Source organism: Monodon monoceros, unplaced genomic scaffold, assembly GCF_005190385.1.
Source record: "Monodon monoceros isolate NGI ecotype Baffin Bay Population unplaced genomic scaffold, NGI_Narwhal_1 Super_Scaffold_8, whole genome shotgun sequence".
Taxonomy (NCBI): domain Eukaryota; kingdom Metazoa; phylum Chordata; class Mammalia; order Artiodactyla; family Monodontidae; genus Monodon; species Monodon monoceros.
In genome coordinates, this window is record NW_021703785.1 from 51089623 (window position 1) to 51103196 (window position 13574).

At 37.5% G+C, this 13574-nt stretch overlaps 1 protein-coding gene across 2 annotated transcripts in view; it reads left to right on the plus strand.

Annotated features, from left to right (window-relative positions):
* DGKH (diacylglycerol kinase eta) overlaps positions 1 to 13574 on the plus strand; it is a 173438-nt gene that overhangs the window by 90443 nt on the left and 69421 nt on the right. The window contains exons 5-6 of one of the 2 annotated variants that reach the window (XM_029210192.1): positions 11667 to 11771; positions 12258 to 12390. In XM_029210192.1, coding sequence (XP_029066025.1) covers positions 11667 to 11771; positions 12258 to 12390 — 238 coding nt within the window. Of the gene's footprint in view, positions 1 to 11666; positions 11772 to 12257; positions 12391 to 13574 lie in introns of those variants that run through there. The other variant, XM_029210193.1, reaches the window with a different exon arrangement.

Consider the following 13574-nt stretch of genomic DNA (forward strand, 5'->3'; position numbering starts at 1 on the left):
GAATGTACAGGCATATATAGGATTGAGATATAACTGTAGTATCACTGATTATCTTTTAAGGGGAGAAAAAGTGAGTAGCTTGTACAGCCTGTTCTGTCTGTCCTTTTAGGATAATGCCAATAAATTCTTTGCTCTTCTTTCATTCTCTAGTAGATGGCTAGGAAAGCAGACACAATATAGTTTCAAATTCTACGTGTGCTTTGTGACCTTGGACAAGTTACAAACCTCTCTGAGCCTTAGGTTCCTCAAATGTAAAATGGATGCTACTTTTTGAGTTGTGTGGATGAAATTTGATATGGTACGATATGATATATGATGTGATATGGTATGCTATGATATATGAAATGATATATGATATATGATATGATATATTTTAGCACACACAGGTCCTGGCCTGTTATAATTACTCCATAAATAGTATTTTGGGCTTTAAACTGATTTTCATTCTAAAAGTGAAAACTGGAATCATCTAAACTGCTCCCTCATTATCTCTCACAGCCAGTCCCGTTAATGCTGCCTCTGAAAACGCTATTAAACCCTTAATCATCTCTGCTGTTGGCTCCAGTCTTCATAGACGGCTTCTCTCCACAGCAGCCCCATCGCCACCCTGAACTCTTGTCCTGTCTTGCCTTTCCCACAGTTTCGTAAGAGTCTTCTCCCCTGTCTCTTGACTACCCAGCTGACCCACCCCATTGCTGCCAGAGTTATCTTTCTAAAATAAAGTATTTTGTGTCTCTTTCCTGCTTACAGTCCTCTCGTAGTGCTCTGTCACTTTGAAGATCAAATCCAGACTCCTGAGTGTGATTAAAAGGTTTTTCGTAACTGCCTCTCTGGTTTCTCTTTGTTCTGCAGCCTGTGATTGTCATATCACACTACTTAAAATACCGTTCCTTACCTTGACCTTTCTTCATCTGTGTGTTTGTGTGTCCCTTCATTCGCAATATCCCTTCCTCCTTTCCCCTTCTCTGGCTTCCTCCCCATCCCCTCCGAAATCTTACTTGACATCATTCATCCTTAAATGCTTGAGTGTCATCTCCCACAAAGCTTTCCCTGATCCTTCAGTTTTGGTTAGCTGCCCTTTCACTGTATTCTAGTTGCACCCTGGGTGCTGAGAGCATAGATAAGGGTCCAGATCTTGAAGGATCTTTTAAGTCAGGCCAAGTGGTTTGGAAGATGACAGGAACTGACTATATTGAAATTACGTATCTGTGTTCCCCGTTGTACCATGAGCTCCTTGAGTGAAAGGACAGAGTATTTCCAGGGCTGCAATATTGCTCGGCATATAAAAGGCACTCTTTACATTTCCTAGTGACTGAATGAGTAGCTGGATGGATGGATTCAAATAGAGAGTGTACGTTTTTAAACTATCACCATAGGTAACCTTCAGCACTTTTCTCGTAATGTTATAGCTCATCTAACCCATTATCTTTGCCCATTGCTTAAGACATTAATATGCTCTGTGCTACACTTGTGTTTGACTTGTATTTATTATTATTTATTTATGTTTTGTGTGTGTGTGTGTTTGACTTTTAGAATACAGTTGTGCAACAGACATGAAGTGGATGGAGTCAGAAAATAATCAGATGTTATTATCTAAGTGGACGAAAGTGCTATAAAGGGGAGAATAGCACCTTGTGGTGGAGAGTGAAAGTGGAGACCTTAGATAAGCTTATCAGGTTATTAGTCAGCTCTGATTTTCAAACACTTGGGTGTTGGACTCATGGGGAGCTTGCAAACTTGCAAACACTAAGCAAACTACACAGAATTACATAGCTGATTTGTGTGGCCTGGCTTTCAGTTCTGAATTCTTTTAATTCCCTTTGGTAGTTGTGAAATAGGCTTGCTTTATATTGGCAGTGTAAGTATTACTTGATTTTGGTCTCCTCTTAGAATGTTGATCAGTAATTTTTAGATCTCATTTTAAACCAAGTTTGGTGAGCTAAGTGTATTTTTAGCGATATTTTAGTTATAAATACTATTATATAGTTAAATGAAGCTGTAGCTTAATTATTTACAGGAAGTATTATTTTGTTATTGCTAGTCTGAAACTTGCTTTATCCTAACTCTTTTGTTTGCAATCGACATAATTGTTTTGATGACACTTGGTTTCTTAGAGTTGGATAGGTCAAATTATAGCACAAGAGATTTCACTTTCAGCAGGGTTGTATGGTGCACATAAAGGCAGCTGAGAAACAAGCTCTACTTGTCTGGTTTAACAAGGAAAGAGGTTATGATATGAAGCCGGAAGTTCTGACTGTAAACTCTGGCTCTCCTATTTAACGAGTTTGTGATTTTAAACAAGTTAAATTTCTTTTTATCTATCACGTAGGCCAGCTATATACATGGATGATTAACTGAGATAATGTATGTGACCATATTGACAGCAAGGCACTCTGAAAATGTAGGATGCTGCAGGAGTAATACTTCTGTTTATTTATCAACATGAGAGCCTCCTATTTTTAAGGAACTTAATTATTAATTCCTTTGAAGAAAAGTTGTTTGCATCCATGGATATTAATTAAAATTGTGACTATAATAAGAAAATACAGTAGAGGTGTCATTGATTTACCAGTTCATTATTGCAATATCAAAAGTTATGACTATGTATTATATTTACTTTGTGGGTGTGGTAAGCTGAATAGTGAACCCTAAAGGTGTTGACATCCTAATTTCTGTAACCTGTGAACACCCCGTTATATGGCAAAAGGGACTCTGTGGTTGTGATTATGTTACGGATCTTGAGATGAGATTATCCTGGATTGCTGGAGTGGGCCCAGTGTAATCACAGGGGTCCTTATAAGAGGGAGACAAGAGGAATCAGAGTCAGAGAAGATGAGACTGTGGAAGCAGAAGGTTGGAATGATGCAAGGAAGGCACCGCAAACCAAGGAATGCAGGCAGCCTCTAGAAACTGAAAAAACAAGGACATAGATTCTCCCCTACGATCTCCAGAAGGGATGCAACCCTTTGACACCTTTGATTTTAAACTTCTGACTACTACAACTGTATGAGAATACTTTGTTATGGCAACAATAGGAAACTAATACAACAGGGATTGACTAACGTTAATAATTATAGTTCATTTGAATTCTAAGAGACTTTTAGTACTGACTTGGATCCAGACTTTATTAGTCTTCACAGAAGCAGTGGTTTGTCATTGTACAAGTAATTTATCTATGTAAATGATACAGTAGCATACTCCAGCAGGTAACACTTATAGCCTTTCCTGGTAGACTCCCTGAAGCCTTCGCCTTGTCTCTTTTTCCAGGGAGAGCAGGGAGAAGAGCACAACCTCAAAGGGACTGTCGTCTCTACCCTGTAAGATTTCACTATGTCCTTCTACCTTTGGCTCTCTAGTGAACCAGATGCTTCTGGGAAGTGACGGTTAGGACCATTACTATGAAACAAAGCCTTAAAGACAAGATATTCCCATAAAGATGTTAAATAGGCTGCTTTCTTTTACAGTTTTTGTAAGGATTCTAAGACTGTATAAATTATATAATGTTGAGTTCAGTTGCTCATTTGAAAAATATTTTGGTTCTGCCACCTTACGCGTCTCTGTTTTATTGTGTTAACATTTCATTAAATGCTTTTCAATAAAATTTTGATTTTAGAGTATTTTATATTTTTAAATTCAAGTAAAGGGTAACTTTGCTTTTTAGAAAGTGAGATCCTGTGGAAATACTGAGAATATTGGTACTGATAGTATTGACATCTGTGGTTCCTTTTTTCATGGAAACAGGTACCAGAATTTATGTTTTATTTATATTTGAGGAAAATCAGATTAGCACAGAAAATGACCTTGTTAGGAAGCCATGATTCCTTAGTCAAGTTTTATGATCTACAGAACTAATCTTACTGAAACTCCAGAATTAGATGGAAGTAAAATTCGCACAGCTCTCTGCAGCTTATTTCCACCCCATCTCAGTCAGTGATCAGAAGTCTTACTTCACTAGCTCCTGTGGACATCTTAGGTCACTTGAGAAAGGGAACCACGTTACTCATCTAATTTGAGTTTGCTATGGGAGAAAGAGGTAGGAGGTCAGAGGCTTGGGTCCTGGTGGGTATGGCCTGCAAGCTGAGACTTAAGATACCCACGTCCCTCATCTTCTTAGTTCCTTGAAGGGTTTTGCTCGGGGTTCCCAAACATTTGGTACATTTTTTTTCTTTTTAATTGTGAAAAATTTCAAATATACACAGACTCAGGATAACTGTGATGAACCCTCACATGCCCACTGCCCAGCTCTTACTATTATCTAGATGTTGCCACACTTGCTTCATCTGTTCTCTCTTCCCTATTTTATCTGAAGTGTTTTAAAGCAGATCTTTCACATCATTGTAGTGGCCCCTCATTCTTCAGTAGGCATCCCTCAAAATATGGTTGCCAGTTTTAGCTCTACCTCTTTTCCATCTTTCTTCTCAAACAAAGCCTAGGTATTGAGAAGCTGTGAAAGAGATTTACTGAGTTGACCATAGTTACTCAATTCAGTATTTTACAGTGAAGGAGTAATCTTTTTTTTTTTTTTTAATTTGCTGTAACACTTTTTAAACTCCTCATGTAGGAAGTGGATTAAGTAATTGTGGACAACTCATTGAGCTGCTAGATTTTTTTTTCTCTTCAATATGTTGTAACAAAATTAACACCATACTTAATTTACAGAGATGATTGAAGAATCAATGAGTTACTGCCTCTTTGCCATAAGTCTGTAGTCAAGTGTTCTTGTAGATAAGAAGACACATATTCCTAGCAAAGATGTTCTGCTCTCATTCAGGAGTCTTTCCCTTCCTATAATTAGTAGATTTTTCAGAATAAATGTTTTATGTACTTACAAACAAATTTCCGTTAGAATTTATTTTTTCAATACTTGCATGTTTTCGTAGAATCTTGCCCCAAGGGAGTAACGTTTCATATCTATGCTACAGAATTCTCAAATATTTATATCAATGTATAGGTAATTATTGTTGTAGTTTGATTTTTGAAATTAATATCATATCCAGATGATATATACCTTCTTCTTAGATAGGATAATAAGCAGCTTTGAGACAGGTTTCCTCAAGATCATGACTAATGCCTCCCCCTTTATTATGAGAGCCTATGGGGACGTTTGATATGTCCTACTCTACATTCCAGGAATGCCCACTAAGATCAGTAGGTTGTTATTCAGTTGAAAGGACTCATGAGCTAGGAGGATGATCACTCAGCCAAAAACAAAAGTGTAGAATGATTTTCAGATATCCTTTTTGACTCTTTACATACGCTCCGTAAAGGGTCTGTGTGTGTTTGTTTATAAATCTAAACATGGTCCTAAACAGGCATATGAAAAGATTTTTAGATCATTCTGAAAGAGAGTAGGGAAGACCTTAGTTCAACTACCAAGCAATATGAATTAGCATCCTATTGATATTTACGTAGTGTGCTGCCTGCAGAGCAAAATTTCTTTATAAATTCCAGCTGTAGATCAATAGGTTCTCACGTGTATGTGAATTACCTGTTGATCTCGGTCTTACCATTAGTCCATTACATCTTTATAAGTTATTTTACATTATTTTAGATGTGAAATTTGGGTTCCAGGATTTCATGGAACCTAAGTCTCTTTCATCGTGAGCGCTTAATGCAGACTCCACAGCGTTTACAGCTATAAAATGAATAATGTTTATGGTATTGCGTCAGTATGAGAAAGTCTCTTCCTAATCTAAAATTCTGTTATTTTAATTATACTATCTGATTTAAATTACACTATCTGTTGAAAATACCTGTGGCACTTTCTTTGGTCTTGGTGCCAGAAATACATTCGTCGTGACCTTCTGTACTTTTATTAGTCTCCTGTTAAAATTCAGGCACCCTTAGGAGAAAATAAACCTTTATCATGTATCAACACCTCAGAAAATATTACTCTTTAGATCAGTAGTTGTCACCTGAGAAAACCGATGGGGCTTGAGGCGACTGTAATAAAATAGGGAAGCACTGACCCTAGAAGGCAAAGGAGTCATGGGAGTTTGTATAGGATTTGCAAATTCAGATGCCCCGTTACGTGTGTGGAGTGGCCAGCTGAAGAAAATAGATTTAAGCTGCTTGTGTTGTGATGAGCAAAGAACCTGTCTAATGTGATGGATATTAACTTGTTGTTTTACAACACAGCACTTCATGGTTCAACAGAAATGGCCACAAAAACCTCGGAGATCACCACTTTGTAAACTCTGTTATATGGGGTGCTATAGGTGGGAGGCTATTACAGATGGGTCCCACACAAAGAAATATTACTAGGGGCATATGAGACACTGGAAATTTGGGAGCAGAAGGGTGCAGAAAAGGGAGATGGGGCCCATAAAGGTTAAGAGCACTTTCTTTACATTATTTTAGACCAGATCCTGCTTTGACTAATGGGAAAGTTGGATGCTTCTGTTACCTACCCTTCGTGGTTGATAAATGGGTGTGCACCAGAATTACCTGTATAGCTTTGCCAATATTCAGTTATTTACATCTGAAATTATCCACGTCTCCCCCCAAAATAAGATTTTGATTCACCAAATCTAATTTGGAGCGTGGTTGGCTATGTTTTGAAAAAACTCTTGTCTTGATTCAGGTACAAACACATCATTAAAGACCTATGCCCTTGGATGTAGTGATCCCTATTTACTCTTTGAAGTATCTCTGCTCTCAAAATACATAAGATGTATTTTGTAGAACACTACAACTGTTTTGCAACTACGTTGCAGTTTGGCACATTTAAGCTGTTAAAGTGAATTACTTCATTCCAAAAATGAAGAATGGAAAAAAAAGGAACATACATAATTTAAGAGATGGATTTAGACTTTATGAGGAAGGATGGAAGAGGAATATTAAGACTGAGCTTTAGGCAATTTCAGGTATAGCAAACCTAGTGTTAAAAAGACACGTGTTTATACCTGATGGGGCTTTAACAAAAGTCAAATTATATCCCCTAAGTTATAATAAGTATAGACAACAAACATTGTTATAGCACAACTAAACTTTTTGTTTGTCCTGCTCTCCAAGAAAGGCTTCTCACTGCAAATGAATCCTTATTTCAGTCAGGGCTATTCAGGATTAATCACTAAAGACACAACAATAAGTATGCCAGGGTGCGGCTGTGATCAGTATGTTGTAAACAACTTTAGATTAGAAGTAAGAATTTTTGAACAGAAGAAGTTGTTGGACCCTTAAAGTTACACAGAAGGTTGCAGAATTTCCTTCATTGCAGAATCAGAAATCTGAGTTAAAAGGAGGAACCCTCTATCTTGAACAGTTTAGGCATGATACCTACTAGAGACGGCATTCTGAACTCTTTCACTGCTGTACTGGGATCTCATGCTCTTTGGTAAGCCTTTTGCCGTTATATTCCTGCTTTGGGTAAGGTTAGACGCAGTGCAATGAAGGGGAGGGGAGACCATTTCTTCTTAATGAGTTTGTTGATGTTTTCCTAATGTCTTCTAAGGCATAGGTCGTTATCTTTATTTCTATTTTGGTGGTTTGCTAGTCAGTGACTATTCCGTTGGCAAAATGCCTCCGTTTTTGTCCTAAGCTCCTGTTACTTTTGTCTGTGTACCGCACTTACACAAGAAATATATACCTTATAGAAGAAAGCTGTAAATATGTACATCATCCCTGTCAGCGCTAAGAATAATTGTGATGCTAATATTTAGTGAGGCTTGGCTTGTAACAGACACTGTGCTGAAGGCTTTGCTTGGGTTGTCTCTCTGATCCACACCACACACAGCAGAGCTCTTGCAGATACGAAACTGAGGCTCAAGGAAACGTTCATAGCCACACACGTAAGAAGGGATGCTGTTGGTATTCATCCTGAGTCCGTCTGACTCCAGGGTTTAGGCACTGAATCACTGTGCTGTTACATGAGTGGTTTCCAGTTGGGAATTTGCAATAAAATATCTTTAGAACACAGGTTCCCAAAGTTGGCTGCACTTCAGAATCACCTGAGAGTTAAAAAAAATAAAGCAAAAACTGGTAGCTGAGTCCCACCTTCATAGGTTCTGAGTTCATTGGTGTGGAGCGTGGCCTGGACGTTGGGGTTTTTAAAAGTCTCCCATGTGATTTTAAAGTGCAGCCAAGCTGGAACACTCCAGCTTTGGAACAGTGCAAAGTTTTAAATTCTAAATTCCCATTCTTCTGTTAGTAAAAAAATTAAAGAATGTTTTTGTTACTGAAACACTACCTATTTACTTTAGAAACCATAGACCAACCAAAAAAATCATATTTAAATTATCTGCAGTTCTTTCACTGAAAGATAACCAGTACGGTATTTGGTGTTTTTTTTTCCTGTGCATGTTTATATATTTAAAGTCTTAACTATAATGGTACTCTTTGATGGAATTTTATATATTTAATGCCAGATTGTTTTATATCTGTTTTATGTATTTACATGCTTTCCCAGACTGAGAAATTCTTCATCCTTATACAACATAATAGTGTTGTTGGATTAACCCTTAGAGGCCAGTAACTCTCAAAGTAGAACAATATCTCTATTCCTGTGGAGTTTGTATATTAATTGAAGTAGCACTTAGAAAACGAATTTACATGTCTTTCCTTTGTACTCCATCCTATACAGCACTTTTTCGGACAGGCAAATCTTGGTTTACTTACCCATCTCCCTTATAGATTGGTAAGGCAAAGCCCATATGGTTGGTTTGTATGCCCAGGCTCTGGCATGCAGTAAACACTCAATAAATGCTGGGGTGGATGACAGGTGTATTTCCCAGGACCCGAGATGGGAGTGGTGGTTATAGTTTGAAGAAACTAATTACTGACGTAAGTTCAGATGTGCCTGAAAAAAGTCAGTTGGGAATGTTGCGGTAGTGGGAAGACAGGGTAAAAGTAAGGGTTAAGATGAGGCCAGGGGCTAGTGGACACTTTAGGATAGATAAACTGCAGATCCTTCAAGAAAGTTAAAGAGTCCTCTAGTTCTAGAAACATCCTGGCTTTGGCCCCCAACAGGCTCAGAGAGTCTTCCCTGGGAATAGCCCCCTCCTCTATCCTTCCATCTCCCCACCCTACTCCCTTGTCATAATAAAAAGGCTTTCAGAATAAGAACCAGATACTTTTCAGAGTCTGCGGCTCCTTGGATATTTTCCTGACGAAGATTTGGATGAGGAACTACTGTAGTGTAATGAGGTTCAGTGAGGATACAGCTAGAGCCTGTCAGTTAGCAGATGGGACTGTTGGCATATTCTTTTCTACAAAGGTCAGCGATGAGGAAGAATTTAAGTAAAAGCTGGGGAGGGGACTCAGAGCATTGGAGGCCTGAGGAGTGATTAGCCCAGAGAGGAAAGGGAAAATCTGGGAGATGTTACAGGCTTGCTTGGTAAACCAGCCTTGTCTTCAGTTGGGCCGAGGCTGCTCCCTGAGGTATTTTTCACCCTGCAGCCACAAAGCGAGACATCTCTGCATCGCACGATTTATGAAGGATTTTCTTTCCTTGTGTCAACATCTTATAATGTAACTTTATAATAGATTTCTTAATCACAAGGCTTGTAAATCACAATTATTTATAATTTCTGTTTGACTCTTAGAAACTTAGCTTTTATTTTAAGAATATGTCATGATCTTTACTTATTACTGCCTATTTTTAAACACATTTTTTTAAAAAAAGGAGAAATTGCAAATGTAAACGTTTTACTTCGTCAGCGTATGAGGTACATGCATGATTTATGTTGCCGAAATCCTTTAGAGTTGAGGCATTTATGTAGTTCCAAAAGCTACAAGAAAAATTAGAAGCTATTTCTCTATCCTTTCCCCTCTTTTTATTGAATTCACAATGGCTTTTAAAGAATAGAAAGGCATTAAAGATAGTTAAAACCATCAGACATCCTGCTTTACTTAGAATTCAACAAAAAAACAAAATTGAAGAATAAAATAGAAAGCCTGGTTTATTTACCTAAGTAATACATGTCTCACTCACTCTAAGATCTTAGTGAGAGAGAGGGAATCCTTAGCGTTACATCATATAGTATAGCAGAAAATTTAAATGAAACATGCTAGTGGTGATATTTATTCAGATAAATATCAGATTGATTCAGTCAGTCCATTGACACACAGAGATTTCTGGAGTGCTGTGCCAGTCATCAGAGCCAGGGGTGTATTATGATTTAATGGTCCCTCTCTGCGGCATTTCATGAGCTGTCCTAGAAAAACATTTTGAAGCAATAAAGCATCCATTTGGCTCCTAAGTAATGAGGGAGGCATTGCTCTTTGCATTAACTATTTATTGAGGAAGAGGAGTGACCAATTGCTAATAAGCTTTATCCAAGGAGCCGTAGTGGAAAACAGAAGAAAATGCAAAAGTGAGGTTCTGTTCCATTTCATATGCAATTAACAAATACCCAGTGTGAATGGTTAATGCTCGACGTCCATGTGACGTCTGGCCGGCTGTATTTAAGCATGAGTGCCTGTCCAGTGTATTAAAGGCCCCTTAGTCTACGGAAGGATTGTGTAGCCTAAACTAATGAGAGATGAGAGGAAGCAGTGACTGGTGAGTAGCTACAACTGCGCTGAGCTCTATAGCTTTGAATAATGGACTTATTTTCTAAGACGAACACTAGTGATTGAGGCTTGCTTGTTTACTCCTTCTGGGAAGGGTTCCTTTTTTTTTTAGAGATAATTATTGCTCTTCCATAACTTGGGAAATCTGCTGTCTCTACTGCAATATGTAGATTATCACTTGATCAAATGGCTTTTAACCTGGGAAAATGTCTAATTTTCTCTACAAGTAAATATATAATTTATTATTTGGAAATAGGTTCTAGGTGGGAATGTACCATACTGCTTTTCTTTCACAAGTTAAGTAAATGGTCTCTTCTTTGAAGTAAATGCTTAAGATTTAGCAACTTCAAGGTTGCAACCAGAATATTGTATTCACACATAAATAGGGCCTGCTTTCAAGTCATTTCAGAATCTTACTTGGAAGTTTCTGGTGCTATAACAGCATGAAGTTTTATTCCTCTTGCTTTAAGATTCTTGATATAATTAATTCGCCTTCTTTGGTAACATGATAAAAAGATGAAAGTCACAATTACTTTCATCCCTTAAAGCCAACTAAAGGACTTACATGCTAATTCTTCTTCCCTGTTCTCATTAAAAAGTAGTACAGTGGAGTTCTACACAATGGGAAGAAAATCCATCACATAAATCATATTAAAATAGGCCATGGAAAGGATCTGTAAACCCAACATTATTTAAAGTAGAATAGTCATGATACTATTATAAACCAATTATGAAATCATTTAATACTGCATTCCTTTGATTTTTCAAAATTTCCATATTGAAAAATATGGGTTAATTTTAGCTTACTATGAATTATTTTGATTTCTATTTAGAATCCATTTTCAAGATATATTACATGAAATAAGAATATTCTGCTTATATGAATTCATAGCCTTGGGTAAAAGGCTAGAAAGCCTGATAAGTAAATAGCAATGAGGGCAAAGAGAAGAAAAGTCTCCTTAGACTTTTTCTTTCCTGGACCACATTGTATCACACTGAGAACTAAATCCATTTACCTTACAGAGAATCTTACTTCTTCATCAAGGAAGTAAGGACTCAAGAGATTAGAAATGGTACCACCTTGTAAGCTGTTAGGTCTTGCAGTAATCTCTCTTTGTTGGTTAATAACAATCAGGTTGTACTATCCCTTTCAGATAATCACTCCATTCAGAAGACTAATGCTTTGCGCTGAGAATAGGAAAGAGATGGAGGATTGGATCAGCTCGCTGAAGTCTGTACAGACCAGAGAAACTTACGAGGTAAGGTAGCCTCTCTCCTGTCATCTCGTGTTCTTAGAGAATAAATGTGAACCGTAGCGCTAAAGCTATATTCTGTGAAAAAAAGAAGTATGTGTAGATTCATTTAGCAACTTGTTTAACTGATACTGATTTTTTTTTTTAAGTTAAAGCAGTGTTTTAGTTTTAAAAATTGTGAATTTGAGGGCTTCCCTGGTGGCGCAGTGGTTGAGAGTCCGCCTGCCGATGCAGGGGACATGGGTTCGTGACCCGGTCCGGGAAGATCCCACATGCCGCGGAGCGGCTGGGCCCGTGAGCCATGGCCGCTGAGCCTACGCGTCCGGAGCCTGTGTTCCGCAACGGGAGAGGCCACAACAGTGAGAGGCCCGCGTACCGCAAAAAAAAAAAAAAAAAAAATTGTGGATTTGAAATTGTAATCATAACTATATACATTCCAAACGTAGTCCTGTTCTCTTGTTTTGCAAATCTGTGCTAACGTCTCATTTCTAGGTGGCCCAGTTTAATGTGGAACATTTCTCAGGGATGCATAACTGGTACGCCTGCTCCCATGCCCGACCCACTTTCTGTAACGTCTGCCGAGAGAGTCTTTCTGGGGTCACCTCCCATGGCCTGTCCTGCGAAGGTACAGTAACATCCAGGGTTTGTTCTCCCTTGACACTGACCTTACTGTAAACACGCTGCCACGGGTGCATCTGTGAACAGAGAAACATCATCATAGGAAGACATTTCCCTTGGGTGGAAGCAGTAGCTGGGAGCGTGTCAGTGGGACCAGAGTGTTTTAATTTTACTGTGGCTTAAAGTGAAGCTCTGCACACATAGGACCAACTTGGAAAATATTTTGGCTCAGGAAAAGATAACATAAAATCATTTGAAGGGACGTGTAAATCAAAATGTAGCATTTCCCTCCTGAGGAACTAGCAACTACCCTTAAAGAAAATTCTTTAGACTTTGTGTATCATTTTAATTTTCTAGTATTCTTTTTCTGTTCTGTTTAATTACAGAGAACAAAACTTTCTGTGAGGACAGTATATACTTTTTGGCAGGATTTAGATTGTTACTTATGTTGCATTGTTTTAAATGTTTTATTTCATTTATGTTTAATTTAAACAGATGTCATCCTTTTAAATTTCTTTAAAGTTTTCTAAAAATAAGGTCTATGCTGTTGTTCTCATCGCAGGATTTGTGGGTTATTTTTAAATTTAAGAACAGCGACCACTTAAAAGAAATACATTAATAGTCAACAAGAGAAAACTCATACGTTCTTTAGATTTATTTAATTTAATACCTCAGTGATTCCATCACTGTGTACTACTTTTGAACTACATATAATACCATTATTTAGCTTTTCTCTCTAATACAAAAAATTCTTAGGTAATCTTGTAATAAAACTATATCATAAGTAAATAATAAAATAGAAATGGAGTCATAGTTTTAATTCATTTTAAATTACAAAATCCAAGATATGTCAGTATTTCAGCTATTTAATATGACAATGACACAGCCTAGTGGATAAGAATAGAGCTCTGTAGTTAAACCCTGTGGGTTCCAATTCCAGTTTTACCACCACAAACTATGACCAGGAGTAGTTTAACCCTTTTAGACTTTTGCTTCCTCATCTGTACAATGGGGATAATAGTCATTTATACCTCACAGAATACTATGAAAATGAAATGAGAGAGTACATACAATAACGCTACTTTTCTAGTCAAATATATGGTAGACATTTGTAACTGCGTTATATAAGAAGTTCACCAAGTAAACAATTACAGATTGCATCATGGCTTGATGCATTAAAATTCATGAAAA